Consider the following 15,251-nt stretch of genomic DNA (forward strand, 5'->3'; position numbering starts at 1 on the left):
AATATTATTTTATCTTTTTTTATGTTAAATGAAAATAACTCCTTACTGAAAGAATTAAAGGGGTATTCAGTCTAAGACTACATATGCCTTTGATGTGTGATTTACTATGCCAATCGAGAAGTTCACAGTGTATTCTCTGTGAACGCTGGTTTCCTGGAAACTCATTCAGGCTGTTTCTCTCTGCTGTTTGTTTGATAAACTAATGGTTAATAAACTAAAGTTCCACATAGAGTTCTAAAACCACAACAATTTGTGCTCATAGATTTCCAACGGCCTGGAAGGTATCCTTTTCATCAGAAAGAAACGGAATCAGTAATAACCTTTGTAATAGTTCTGTCTCACTTTTTTTGTCTTTACATTGGATTAACTTAAAAACATATTTTTTTTTTAACAGAGTACATTTCCTGGATTGTTCAGTGACTGTGCGTTAAGCAGTTCTGCAATGAGGTCACTGCTCACAGCTTGTGATGTCAAACCGTGACGATGGAATCCGAAACCAATAGAAATCAGTCCTACATTAATTTGATTAGGACAAGCCGGGAATTGCTGGTTGAAAAGATCAAGAACACCCAGTGTTTGCTTCATAACTTGATTAAAAATGGAGTATTTTCAACGGAAGATGAAGAAATTGTGCTACAATTTCGCACAAGAGCAGATATGGTGAGTTAGTCCCCAAAATAATAACATGAACTTTTTTTTATCTATAGTTTTATTAGTGGACAAGTTAAAGGGACATTACCACAACCATAAAACCTTTATCTTGTTGGCTGACGGAAGTTTGGGCATTGTCTTCGCTTCTGGGGTTGAACTGTTTACCAGTGTTGTGTTAGAATGATGCTGCATCAATATTAAATGTGTTCATTGTGCTATAGGTTCGTCAGATTCTGGATTTGGTGGAAAGTAAAGGAGAAGAAGCTTCAGAATATTTGATCAGCGTCATCCAGCGAATACCGGAGGCATATTATCCTCTGCAGCCGTGGCTGAAAGATATAGGCTTTCAAGCTTCAGATAAAATACAAAATGTACAGGTTATCAACACAGACCCAGGTACGGCTACCATGTGTTTAATAGTCTATACTTTTTTTTCCGTTTATTATCGTGGATTAGTGAGTGAGATTCTTTCTATTTATGTACTAAACAATGCATGCATCCGAGGTTCGCCTTCAAACATTTAGGAATCTTTGTTTTAAAACATACATAAAGAACTAAAGTAAATTGTAGTTTGGTTAATTTTCTGTCCACTCTCATCATCGCTAAACATCTGTTGGCATCTAGCTGTTTAGTACATTTGGGTGTAGGGCAGTGATGGCGAACCTATGGCACGCGTGCCACAGGTGGCACGCCGGGCCCTCTCTGTGGGCACGCGGCCATAGGTTCACCATCAATGCAGGTAGGCACCTGCCTGCCCGAAACGGCAGGCGCCTACTCTGCTTCCGGGTCGGGAGGCAGGGGGAGGGATCTGTGATGCAGCTCCCCTGTCCTCCCGCGCGATGGTGTGTGGAGCGTTGCCGAGCGTTACCATGGCAACGCTCCACACAGCATCGCGCGGGACGACAGGGGAGCTCATTCACAGATCCCTCCCCCTGCAGTGCTTACCACCACCACCACCACCACCGGACCACCAGGGATGGCTGTGCCACCCCCCACCTACTTCATTAAAGGTAAGAAGGGGGGGGGTACTGACACACAGCACCCCTACCCCCCACAACAGTACCCCTACCCCCCAAACACCCCTATCCCACCAGCAGTACCCCTTCCCCCCCACAGCAGTACCCCTACTCCCCCACAGCAGTACCCCTACCCCCCCAACAGTACCCCTACCCCCCCAGCACCCCTATCCCCCCAGCAGTATCCCTACCCCCCAGAAGTACCCCTATCCACCCAGTAGTACCCCTACCACCCCCAGCAGTACCCCTTGCCCCCAGAAGTACTCCTACCCCCCCAGCAGTACTCCTACCCCCCAGCAGTACCCCTTCCCCCCACAGCAGTACCCCTTCCCCCCACAGCAGTACCCCTACCCCCCACAACAGTACCCCTATCCCCCAGCACCCCTATCCCCCAGCAGTACCTCTACCCCCCACAACAGTACCCCTACCCCCCCACACACAGTACCCCTACCCCCCAAACACCCCTATCCCACCAGCAGTACCCCTTCCCCCCCACAGCAGTACCCCTACTCCCCCACAGCAGTACCCCTACCCCCCCAACAGTACCCCTACCCCCCCAGCACCCCTATCCCCCCAGCAGTATCCCTACCCCCCAGAAGTACCCCTATCCACCCAGTAGTACCCCTACCACCCCCAGCAGTACCCCTTGCCCCCAGAAGTACTCCTACCCCCCCAGCAGTACTCCTACCCCCCAGCAGTACCCCTTCCCCCCACAGCAGTACCCCTTCCCCCCACAGCAGTACCCCTACCCCCCACAACAGTACCCCTATCCACCCAGCAGTACCCCTATCCCCCCAGCAGTACCCCTTCCCCCCCAGCAGTACCCCTACCCCCCCACACACAGTACCCTTCCCCCCACAGCAGTTTCTCCTTTCCATTGTAGCATACATTTTTATCTACCCCTGAAATTTAGTGAGTAGCTTTTCACACTACATCTTGTGTGTTATGTTGTTGTTTTTTTGTACTATAAAAACAAACCAGCTACCACAATCCTGTCTCGTTTGCGGCACGGTTCCTCCTATTACTGAAATACCAGTTCAACTAGTAACCATATAGATAAAAAAATAGCAGATGTATGGCTCTTCAAAATATTTATTTCTATGTAATTCCACTTGGGGTGAACATAGATGTTTTCCCTACACCTTAATAATCGTGATAATAAACTTAACCAAAAGTTCACACAATGCGACAAAAAGGGGGGGGGGGGGGGGGTACTGACACACAGCACCCCTACCCCCCACCCCCCACAACAGTACCCCTATCCCCCAAACACCCCTATCCCCCCAGCAGTACCCCTCCCCCCCACAGCAGTACCCCTTCCCCCCCCCCACAGCAGTACCCCTACTCCCCCACAGCAGTACCCCTACCCCCCAACAGTACCCCTACCCCCCCAGCACCCCTATCCCCCATAAGTACCCCTATCCCCCAGCAGTACCCCTACCACCCCCAGCAGTACCCCTACCACCCCCAGCAGTACCCCTTGCCCCCAGCAGTACCCCTTGCCCCCAGAAGTACCCCTTGCCCCCAGCGGTACTCCTACCCCCCCAGCGGTACTCCTACCCCCCCAGCGGTACCCCTTCCCCCCAGCAGTACTCCTACCCCCCCAGTAGTACTCCTACCCCCCCAGCAGTACCCCTTCCCCCCACAGCAGTACCCCTACTCCCCCACAGCAGTACCCCTACTCCCCCACAGCAGTACCCCTACTCCCCCACAGCAGTACCCCTACCCCCCAGCACCCCTATCCCCCAGCAGTACCCCTATCCCCCAGAAGTACCCCTTCCCCCCCACAGCAGTTTCTCATTTCCATTGTAGCATAAATTTTTATCTACCCCTGACATTTAGTGAGTAGCTTTTCACACTACATCTTGTGTGTTATGTTGTTGTTTTTTTGTACTATAAAAACAAACCAGCTACCACAATCCTGTCTCGTTTGCGGCACGGTTCCTCCTATTACTGAAATACCAGTTCAACTAGTAACCATATAGATAAAAAATAGCAGATGTATGGCTCTTCAAAATATTTATTTCTATGTAATTGCACTTGGGGTGAACATAGATGTTTTCCCTACACCTTAATAATAGTGATAATAAACTTAACCAAAAGTTCACACAATGCGACAAAAAGAACACAAGGTAAACAACACCCTTAACAATTCAAGTGCAGAGCTTGAAACCATAAAAAATACAACTCATAGTGTACACTGTCAATAAATCTGGGTGTAATGATAGTTAATGGTTGCAGTCACGGATTGTAGAGCCGTACCAGGCTCTGTATACTGCGCCCAAGGATGCCTAAAAAGGCTATGGATACCACTTGCAGATGACTTTCAGGGTCCAATATAGTATCAGGACACCAGGATCAAATGAAGGAAAACATTTATTGGACAAATGAAAATTAAAACGATGATCCTATGAACATAGGTAAAAAATAAAATAAAATAAGTGTCTTTGCAGAGTTCAGACGCGTTTTGACTGTTGCAGTCTTTCTCAATGACTCTGTTTGGTCCTGTGTGTTCCCTGTAATAAGTATCTAGCTGATTAGCTTCTCAATTCGGTGCATCTGGGCTGCCGACGATCAGTATGGCGTCCATTGAACATTTCTCCTTTCCATTGTAGCTTAAATTTTTATTTACTGAAATTTAGCGAGTAGCTTTTCACAGTATATCTTGTGTGTTATGTTGTTTTTTTGTACTATAAAAACAAACCAGCTACCACAATCCTGTCTCGTTTGCGGCACGTTTCCTCCTATTACTGAAATACCAGTTTAACTAGTAACCGTTTTCTTTTCTGAATGATCTCCCAGGCTTGTTGACCGTATACTTTACAAATTCAAGAGACAAAAGAATAATTTTTTTTTTTTGATGCTTTTTTTTTAGAACACAAAAACAACTGCACTGTAATTTAGGCTAGGGATTGACTGATATTGTTTTTTTAGAGCCGATATCGATACCGATAATCTGTGAACTTTCAGCCCGATAACCGGTAACTTGACGATATTCTGTACATTTGCCATCTTGAAAAAATAAATGATTTCTAAAGGTAAATGCACAAAATATACATACCACATGTAGTGGATGCAGTGTGTGTTTGTGTAGTGTGTATAGTGAATGCAGTGAGTGTTTGTGTAGTGTGTATAGTGAATGCAGTGTGTGTTTGTGTAGTGTGTGTATATAGTGAATGCAGGGTGTGTTTGTGTAGTGGGTATATAGTGAATGCAGTGTGTGTTTGTGTAGTGTGTATATAGTGAATGCAGAGTGTGTGTTGTGTAGTGTGTGTATAGTGAATGCAGTGTGTGTTTGTGTAGTGTGTATAGTGAATGCAGTGTGTGTTTGTGTAGTGTGTATAGTGAATGCAGTGTGTGTTTGTGTAGTGTGTACAGTATATAATAATTGCAGGGTGTGTTTGTGTAGTGTGTATATAATGAATGCAGGGTGTGTTTGTGTAGTGTGTATATAATGAATGCAGGGTGTGTTTGTGTAGTGTGTATAGTGAATGCAGTGAGTGTTTGTGTAGTGTGTGTATATATAGTGAATGCAGAGTGTGTGTGTTTGTGTAGTGTGTGTATAGTGAATGCAGAGTGTGTAGTGTGTGTATAGTGAATGTAGTGTGTAGTATGCGTAACGTGAATGCAGTGTGTGTGTAGTGTGCGTAAAGTGAATGCAGCATGTGTAGTGTGTGTATATAATGAAGGCAGAGTGTGTGTGTGTTTGTATAGTGTATAATGAATGCAGTGTGTGTTTGTGTAGTGTGTGTATGTTTGTGTAGTGTGTCTATATAATGAATGCTGAGTGTGTGTGTTTGTGTAGTGGTTGTATGTTTGTGTAGTGTGTGTATATAATGTATATAATGAATGCAGTGTGTGTGTAGTGTGTATGTTTCTGAAAGGATGGAACTTGTGTAAAATGGGGGGGGGATTTTGTTATTTTAATAGAATTTTTAATATTTATATGTGTTTTTTTTTATTTTTTTATTCCCCCTGCTTGTTACCTGGCCAGGGAGGAGGGCTTTGACATTCCCTGGTGGTCCAGTGGCATGTACTGAGCAGTGGGGGGGGGGGGGGGGGGGAGAGGGGGGGGCGGCAGCAAGCTGTTACTTACCTCCCCAGCAGCTCCCTGTGTAAATCTCGTGGTCTGCGTGCCGCGCGGTGCGTTGCCATGGTAACTCGTGGCAACGCTCTGCGGCTTCGGGACTCGCAAGATTTAAACAGGGAGCTGAAGGAGCTGCTAGGAAGGTAAGTCACAGGTTGCTGCCGGCCCCCCAAGGACAGCCGGGCTTGTAATGGGCTCTGCGGTCCTGGTATGTATTATCGGCAATATCAGTATTTCTATCGGGCGATACCGATATTGCCGAAAATACCGAATATCGGCCGATAGTATCGGTAAAACCGGTAAACGGTCGATCCCTAATTTAGGCAGCTTACGAATTCTAGGCCAGAATTGCCAAAATAAAAGCTGAGATGACTTCGGCTTTATTGTCCAAAACTTTTAAAACCACTTTAAAATGTTGAATTCCCCAAAAATGACACATTGTCACCGTGGATCCATTCTCCTCATGATTGTTACTGTGCAGTTTATGTAAAAGATTGACCCGTTTCGTTATATTCTTTGGATACTCTTTAAAAAAAAAAAAACTGTTTACAAAAATAAATTCAACCCTTGTACTGAAGTTAAACTGATATCATTCAGAGCAATTCCTGACAATGCTTTTGTAATCAATCAAGATATAAATTTGCCAAAGGTTTGCTAAACTGCTCTTATTTGTAAAAACAAAATACAACAAACCAAAAAGAAAATCAGCATTGTAAAACAGTTATAAAGATTAAGTGATCCATGTGTTAAGGAGCTGTAACGAAATCCCTGTTTGAACAGCCTCAGAGAAACAGCATTTTGTTTAATCATGCGTATGTATGGCTATTTCGTGCAGTTTCAAAGAACCGAACAAATTACCGAACCACCCGACCTCCCACTGAGGTCGTGTGCAGCTCATTTACCACCCAAACCTTGCGGTTAACCGCAAGATAAATGATGAAAGGCATGGTGGTCCTCGTTCGTATGACGAACACGTGGCGGTCGCCATTTTAAAGTCATCGAATGCTCAGCGGCTGAAAGGCATCAATCTTCTGGAACTATTTTCGGACACTTATTCAGCCGCACACCACTGACGCGTACCAAGTCCCCGTTCATACGGCTAATAACTCCCGAACAAGTTAACCACTTTACCGTTCGGGACTTTCCTTTTATACAAGATAGACCGGCCCCAGGTAGCTGCAGTTATGGACCTCTTTTCGGATTCAATCTCCCGAACAACTGGTGAACTAAAACGTTACTCGATGATATTGAGAACTGTGTTCGTGGGATCTGAGCGCTATTTGTCTATATTATGCGCTCAGATCCAAGCTATCTGGGGGTATGTGGAACATGGAGACTACGTTCGGCTAAATATAAGTTATGGATTTTAATACTGTTTTGTTAAAATATAAAAAGGACATATTTTTCTCTACCTGGAGATAATTAGGTTCTCTTCAACCACTTAAGTTAATTATCTCCAGGATAGAGAGGAGGGGTTGCACTGTTACTGTGGGTGTGTTTAATAATTGTACTGTACACTGATTGGTTCTGTATATTTTGTCACAGTCTTCCACAAGGTCCCATGTGGGAGTTCCCTTGCTGGGAGACCATCATAAAAGGGCTGAGTTTGGCCATCAATAAATCAGATCGTTTTACCCCTTCATGAAGTCTCGACTCATGTTTGGGGGATTGGGAACTGTAATCACTACTTTACTCCACTTCAGCTTGGATTTCGGGAGACGCTACAAGGATCAGCGCTGCACGGATAGCAGGATCCTTTACAGGAGCAAATGTTGGTTTGTTCACAAGCAATCTGCAAACATTGAGTCAAAGAGGAGAGTCGAGTAAACATCCCTTGCAGCTGATCCTGTTGTCAGCTAATGCAAATTACTGTTTACTAAATAGATCTAAATAAAGTCGAACAAATCTAACATACAAATAGGAAGTACAGCTTAAATAAATTCTTCCGGTGTATTCACAGGTAATCTATATTTCTGATTATTTTTGTTTTGAATGACAAGGAAGGTAAAGTCTATCAACAACATGATAGTCGGATCCCTATACTTGTACAAACAATATATTGCAAAACTGTTATTCTTTAAAAATCTGTGGTAGCTTGGAATCAATGTACCACAAGACAGTATTCTTTAATATATCCGTTGTACAGGCCATTCTTATCAGTATCCTGCAGTTACAGTAAGATTATATTGTTTGTAGTTACCATTGTATGCAAAACGAGAGAGAATATTATTGTTTAGTTTTTCTTTTTTCTATTAGCATTTAATAATGAACACATTTTTTTTATCTTCCAGTTACAAGCTACAGCAAGAAGCTCAAACAGGAGTTGCGTAGAGATTGCAAGATCATCATGTCTTACAGCCAGAAGGAAGAGATGATGCTCCAGGAAACCTATGTTAATGGAGTTATGGAGCTCCTAAATATCTCACAGGAAACCATCGGAAATGTGGTAGACCTTACTCGTCTCTTTGACGACAATGGTGTGATCAACGAAGAAGGAGAGACTATCTTCATTTTTGGTGATGCCGGCATGGGGAAGTCCCTCTTGTTACAAAAAATTCAAAACATGTGGGCTAAAGAAGAATCCTACACTGATATTAAATTCTTGTTTAGGTTTAGATGTCGTATATTTAGCTTTTTTAAAGCAAATGTCAGTATATCTCTGAAGGACCTCCTCTTCAGATATAACTGCAACCCGGATCATGAACCTGAAGATGTATATGAGTACATACTTAATTTTCCAGAGACAGTGTTGTTCACCTTTGATGGCTTTGATGAGATACGTTCTGATTTTGATATAAATAGTATTCCTGAAGTTCCTTCTCCCAGTGACCCTGCCCATCCTGTTGCCTTGCTCACCCACCTCCTCAGTGGGAGGTTACTGAAAGGATCTAAGAAAATTTTGACGGGAAGAACTGGATGTCAAGTCCCGGGAAATATGATCCGCAAGAAAATCATGTTAAAAGGTTTTTCTACAAGTAACTTGCTGGAATATGCTAATTTATTCTTCAAAGAACCTGATATTAAAAAACATGTGTTTACGCACCTCAATGCAAATCACAACTTCAGCAGCTTGTGTACAATACCCTTGTTTTGCTGGATTATATTTAAGTCCTATGCACATTTTTATTCTATGAACGACAGCCACTGTTTTTCAAAATCCATCTCTCTATCCATCAGCTCTGTCACTCTAACAGACATCTTTCTAGTTCTGGTCGAAGTTTACCTTTCCCTGATGAGTAGAGAGACCAACAGAAGCCAAGTGGAGACATACAAGAGCTGCAGAGATACTTTGTTGTCAGTTGGAAGACTTGCCTACAATGGAATAGAACAGTCGATGTTTGTTTTTGAACAGGAGACCGTAACATCTCTAAAAGTACCAGAAAGAGACCTCAAGTTAGGTTTCCTTAGAACAGTCGAAGAATGTGGTGAACTTGGTGATGATTCCTCTTACGAATTCTTTCATGTAACACTGCAGTCTTTCTTTACAGCACTTTTTCTTGTAATAGATGACCAAACGGGTACTACGGAACTCCTGAAATATTTTTCCGAGTGCACCCACTCGAAGGACATGGAACATAACCACTCGCTTTTGTCTTGTGTATGTTCAAAAAAAGCCAACCAGGGGGATCCGTTCAAAAATAACGACCACCTTCAGTTCATCAATCTTTTCCTTTGTGGTTTGCTGTCAAAACCAAAGCAAGGACTTCTAGCAAATTTGGTCCCCTCCTCCACTCTGAAACTTAAGAGGAAGGCACTCAAGCAGAAACTTGTCCAGTGTGTGAGATCTCACTTGAAAAGTCTGCCCCGTTCTTCTTTTATGGGATATAGCCGTGTCCACGCACTTACTCACTTTATTTGGATGGCACGGTGTATATTAGAGACACAGAGTGAGAAAGTGGGGAAGCTTGCAGCCAAAGGAATTTGTGCAGACTATATTAAGCTTAGTTTCTGTGGTGCTTCTTCCTCTGATTGTGGAGCCATCTCCTTTTTATTGAACCATTATAAAGACAAACTTGCTCTGGAGCTGGACAATAACAATATCAATGATTATGGGGTGAGGGAGCTGTCACCCTCCTTTTGCAGGCTTTCTGTGATAAGGTGAGAGGAGACATCTTACATCATAAGTAACGTTATCCAGAGGTCATGGGAGTATATTTAAAGAGTTCTAGAATTAATTTGTAGCGGATGTTGTCCTAGTGAGGTTTTCTTTTATCTTGTTGAATTCCTGGTGGTGGGGAGGGGAAGTTGAGCATGATGGACGTTGTAGTCCTGAAGAATGTGGAGGGCTAACGTTTGGAAATGCTTTGTTTCTAATATAAAAAGACAGACACATATTACAAATGTATCAGTGGTGATCTCAAATAACTGTTTCATAAAGGATGGTTTAAGTTCTTAGTTTTAAAACACATGGAATAGATTAATGACTAGCCCCAAAAACATACCTCCCAACATTTCAGAAGGGCAAAGAGGAACACTTTAATTTTAGGACTGTGTGTGGAGGTGTTGCCAGTGAGATGGTGTACTGAAAATTTTAGGTTACTTACTAATAACAATTTATGCAACTAAAATATCATTTAGAACAAGGACAATGTATTTTATTTACACAGACTGATTTCTCAACACATTTGTTGTTGTTTAAAGATTGTTGTGGATCTTTTGTTATACACTCAGTCACACCAACAGTATGAAGTTTCTAGAAATGCTCTCAGCTATCAGAGCACAGTAAATGCTCTGTTAAGACCAATCTACATGGTAATACTAGCAGGAAGTGACATTACATCCTCCAGTACTTCCATCTGTGAGGATACTGTGCAGGCTCCCATTTAATACAGCGCTCACTAGGATGCCTCTGGCCAAGTGGTCCGTTTAGGACCATACCTAACTATACTATCTCCCTAACCAGACCACTATGTGTGCTGGACTGGGCCCCTTAACAGGGTAGTGCCCCTCCCACTGATGGCTGACGGCTGCCCTGAAGATGGATGGGTGTGTATAGTGGTAGCAAATTTTTGCTGAGGGAAGTTAGAAAGTTGAGAATCCACAAACATCCTTTCTTGAGGGAAACAGAGAGGATCAGTAGGTAGAGGAGAAGGATTAGATTTATTACATTTGGTATGAGATTGAAACATTTTGCTAATACAATTCAATCTCTTTAAAACTGTATCTTTTATGCCATGGTCTGCTATAATTCAAAAGGTTAAAGGGACATTATAGGCACTCAAACCACTTCAGCTCATTGACGTGGTCTGGGTACAGTGTCTCTATTGCACTTAGTGCTGCAATGTAAAACATTGCAGTTTTAGATAAACTGCAATGTTTACATTGCAGCACTAAGACGACCTCTAGTGGCCGTCTACCAGACAGCCACTAGAGGCACTTCTGGAATGTTACCAGACTTTTGGTCAGCTAACTGACGCTAGACGTCTTCACGCTCTGCTCTATATTGATTCAATGCTTTCCTATGGGGAGAACTAATGCGCACTTGAAGGAGGCGGAGCCGCGACCCAGCCCCAATGGACATCGGCGCTGGGGTCAGGTAAGGGCGTGAAGGAAGGGTCAGGCAGAGGGAGCTATAGATGCAAAAAGTATACTAATATACAGGTGAGGGCGCCACTATCATAATGGTGTGAATAATATTTACCACTCAGACGGCAAGGATGATATGTTGAGAAAACATAAACAGAAAAAAATACATAGTGAAGTATTTAATGGTTAAATAACATAGCATAAATAACAATGAAATTAACTCACAAGTAAAATGGCACAAACAGAATCATATCTGTTTGTGCAGAAAAGCTTGTAAGCAATCAGCCGATGAAGAGGAGAGTCCCCCGCCCGGCGCTGGAGAAAGGTAAATTTAACCCCTTCCACCCCCTAGAGCCCGGCGGGAGGGGGGCCCTGAGGATGAGGGTACCCTCAGGGCACTATAGTGCCAGGAAAACGAGTATGTTTTCCTGGCACTATAGTGGTCCTTTAAAGCATCTGTCCTTTGATGGTTGTAAAGTTGGTACAGCTTTGTATTCCTGGCACTATAGTATCCCTTTAAATCTAGAGACAGAAAAGTGGGAACCGAGATCACATTTCATTTGGGAAGGACATGGGTTATATTGTTATACAGGAACTAAGATTGCACACACAAAATCGACAACTGTCTTAATCCAGTTCATATTTTGACAAAAAGTTAGTATCTAAAATGTGTTGTATATGGCGTTTTACTAGTTTATATCTGGTATTGCCCACAATGTACGGTTGTCTTTCTTTGACTGGCATGCTTATACAAGCACAATCTATTATTTCTTGCTGACTGTCTACTTATTGGATAGCGCTGAGTTTGGGTGAAATGAAACAATAGGAAAAGAGTAATTAAACCAGAAGGAGAGAGGGACTGTCTGCTGCACAAATTGTATCTAATGAAACAAATATTAAAATATTATATATGCAATGCAACTGTAGGACAGGAAAGTGAGATTGGATGAAGCAGTCTGAGAGTACACAAGACGAGGATAATCAGATGTAAAAGTAATTAATCAAATAATGAGGAAAGTGAAAGATTCTGCCATCTCTATTATATTCTCACAATAAAACCTCATATAACCATTGCTTGCATTAAAGTAAAGATTGGCTTGATATGTGTTCTAACTCACAACTTAAAAAAATAAGCCTAGCTATATGTGTGTGGGATGTAGTTCAACAGACCATCTGTAACATACACCGGTTGATGTATGAAATGCAAAGTCCAAGATGCCTGTGAGGCTCAAACACGATCAGCACATGTGTACAGCATAATATAAGGCCAGAAAGGAGTCCTGGAGAATAATCATTTGCTGTCTCCTGCTGAGTGTAGACTGGTTTGTATTTGGAATTTTTCTGGTGACTGATCTTTAATTGGATTCATAATAACATGACAGTGATTGTTCTGTTTTGCAGGCTCAGTGTTAATCAGATTACTGATGAAGGAGCAAGAGTTTTGTCTGAAGAACTTACTAAACATAAGATTGTCACCTTCCTTGGGTATGCAATAATTGCTTCTAGTTACCTTTTAAATCTTCCCCTTTTCCATGATTTCTAAGATATATTATCGTCAGTGCCTGAGCATCACCCTTTTCCCACTCTTATCATATAGACATACAAAGCTCCCTAAGTATTCATACAGTGTGTGTGCAGCCTTTACACTCATCATGTCAGTCTCCTTCTCTTGCCGGAGTTGTGCTGTGTGCGGTGCAGTTTTCTGCCTGACACTGTGCTGGATATTCTGAGCCAGACGGGGGACCATGCTGTATGCACGCACAAACCGTTAAACGATCGGGTGGCTCAGTGCGGGAGATAGACTTGTCCAAATATCATCTGTGGGAAGTAGGTTGGAGACTAGGTACCACTTCCTTGTACCATGACTAATGCACTAAGCTGTAGTGTTTATGGTGCTTGGAGTGTCTCTAATTGGACTGTAATCCAAAGGTCAGACAGTAACTTTTCCACTGCAAAATTGTTACCTACTAAGTGCTAAATAACTGACCGTAAAATAAACCATTCATTAAAGGGTTACTCCAACCACCATGATAACGTCTGCTTTCATCTTGAAATGCTTCACATAGGGAGATATTTGTGGTTTAGTACCGGTAACAGGTTGCACCCCCGGCACACATGATTTAAGCAGCCCAGAACTGTATTTTTTGGCAGCCTTATGTTTATCCTGTGCAAAAATTATGTTTGTCGCCAGCGCGCACACCCCCTTCCTCCCTTCTTTTGATGGCTCAGAGCAGGCACTCTGAGCCGGAGAAACAGTCCAATCATATCCTTCTCTATGAGAAGCATTTTTTTGGGCCACACATTGGAGGCAGTGACGTCGGATGGAGATGTTGGGGGGGCATTATAAATAGAAAAACTGTGTTAAAAAGAATTGGAATAATCCTTTAAAACTTTGTTTTATCCCCAGAAATGAGTTACTAATCTCTGAAAACATGAGTGTGTCCTGATCTAAAGAATATTTTATTCTATTCTGCAGGTTATACAAGAATTTAATAACAGATTTCGGTGCTAAATACATCTCGAGAATCATTATAGAATGTCCGAATCTGAAGAATATAAAGTAAGTAATAAATAATATATATTTTCACTAATGATTCTGCAGAAACAAATAGTTCATTATTTTATGCTAATATAACAGGATAACGGTACAAAACTGTGGTTTCTTCTTAGTCATAGAGGATATCTGCCAGATATGTATTAATGAGTAGATGTTTCAGAGAATTAGTTTAAAACTCACAGTGGAAGGTTATTGCATTTTTCGAAAGAAATGTCAGTTAAAATTAGGATATACAGGGGGGCGGGGCCTGACTGCCATGGAGGGAAGACGTGCCTGACTAGAGCTCCCTATGAAAATTGGAAAAATGGCTAAAAAGGCACTCTTTAACTCACCACACGAGACCCCAAGCGACCTACCACCTCTAAATTCCCACGGTGAACTGGTAAAGCGGCCCGTGAGTGGACGATGGGCAGCAGAATATACCCGCGAGGGCATGCGGCCTGGTATGTGCCGGGCGGGAGAGGCGGCTGACCTCCCAACCTGGAGCCATCCGGAGACTAAAAGCTACGAATGGGCACCCCGCAACCCCCCCCTTTGGACCGGTGGGGATGATCACAGTCCACCCCAGGGGGTCTCCCCCGACACAGTGCTTATGCCGGAGAGAACGACCGGAGAGACGAAGGGCCCACCCACAATGGCGGAGACCACGAGTTCCCCAGGCAATCATGGGGCCAGGCCCGTCTCTGAGTCCAACCTGGACCCCATCTTCATGGACTTCTGGTTGAAACTCGAACAAGTACTGCAACTAAACGACACTCGTCCACCCAGCTCAAACCATCCACCTCGACAGTCACCCCTTGATCCTCAACGGCGGGGAGCTGAGCCAGCGAAACACACAACAACAAAAAAATGGTGTCGGAAAGGAAAGCATGTACCTCACCCGTACAGAACAACCCCACGAAGGACTGTGCAGAAATCAAGCAAGGGCCCGCTCCGGGCACCCGCAGCCACAGGGACCACCCCACGAGGGCACCAAGGTACCAACCGCCCCCACCCACTCCCGATCACTTACCGCACCCAAGGGGAGATCCACGGGCATCCACAGCAGGGAAAGACTCTGCCCCAACGAGGCATCGGGTGAATCAGCTAGGGCGCACTGCAAGCCGAGTTCTGCGACCGGGAGACCGAATAGGTCACATGGCACTGCACTGAGGGAAACGATCTTACTAAAGCCGACCCGGCCAAAGAGGGACTCAACCCTGGGGAACCCCAGGGGACTTTATTGTATTACCGTGCCCCGCACCAGACACACACAAGTTTAGCCTGCTTACTCAATTTTCACTTTTTGTATTAATCGTTCCACCAAGCATGCAACGTGGCATAGTGCTGCACAAATCAACAGCTAGACTACAGCCAAGGTAAAGGCTACATATAAGCAGAGAGTAGAACATAACATTGGCAAACCAGTCTGTTA

The 15,251-nt window shown here is 43.5% G+C and overlaps 1 protein-coding gene across 1 annotated transcript in view; it reads left to right on the forward strand.

The window, feature by feature from the left end:
* NOD1 (nucleotide binding oligomerization domain containing 1) overlaps positions 1-15,251 on the forward strand; it is a 71,203-nt gene that overhangs the window by 41,540 nt on the left and 14,412 nt on the right. Inside the window, exons 2-6 of the mRNA XM_063452283.1 lie at positions 395-660; positions 873-1,047; positions 8,046-9,852; positions 12,682-12,765; positions 13,757-13,840. Of these exons, the coding sequence (XP_063308353.1) occupies positions 484-660; positions 873-1,047; positions 8,046-9,852; positions 12,682-12,765; positions 13,757-13,840 (2,327 nt within the window). The 5' untranslated portion in view covers positions 395-483. The remainder of the gene's footprint in view (positions 1-394; positions 661-872; positions 1,048-8,045; positions 9,853-12,681; positions 12,766-13,756; positions 13,841-15,251) is intronic.

This window comes from Pelobates fuscus, chromosome 4 (genome assembly GCF_036172605.1).
Source record: "Pelobates fuscus isolate aPelFus1 chromosome 4, aPelFus1.pri, whole genome shotgun sequence".
In the NCBI taxonomy this organism is placed as follows: Eukaryota; Metazoa; Chordata; class Amphibia; order Anura; family Pelobatidae; genus Pelobates; species Pelobates fuscus.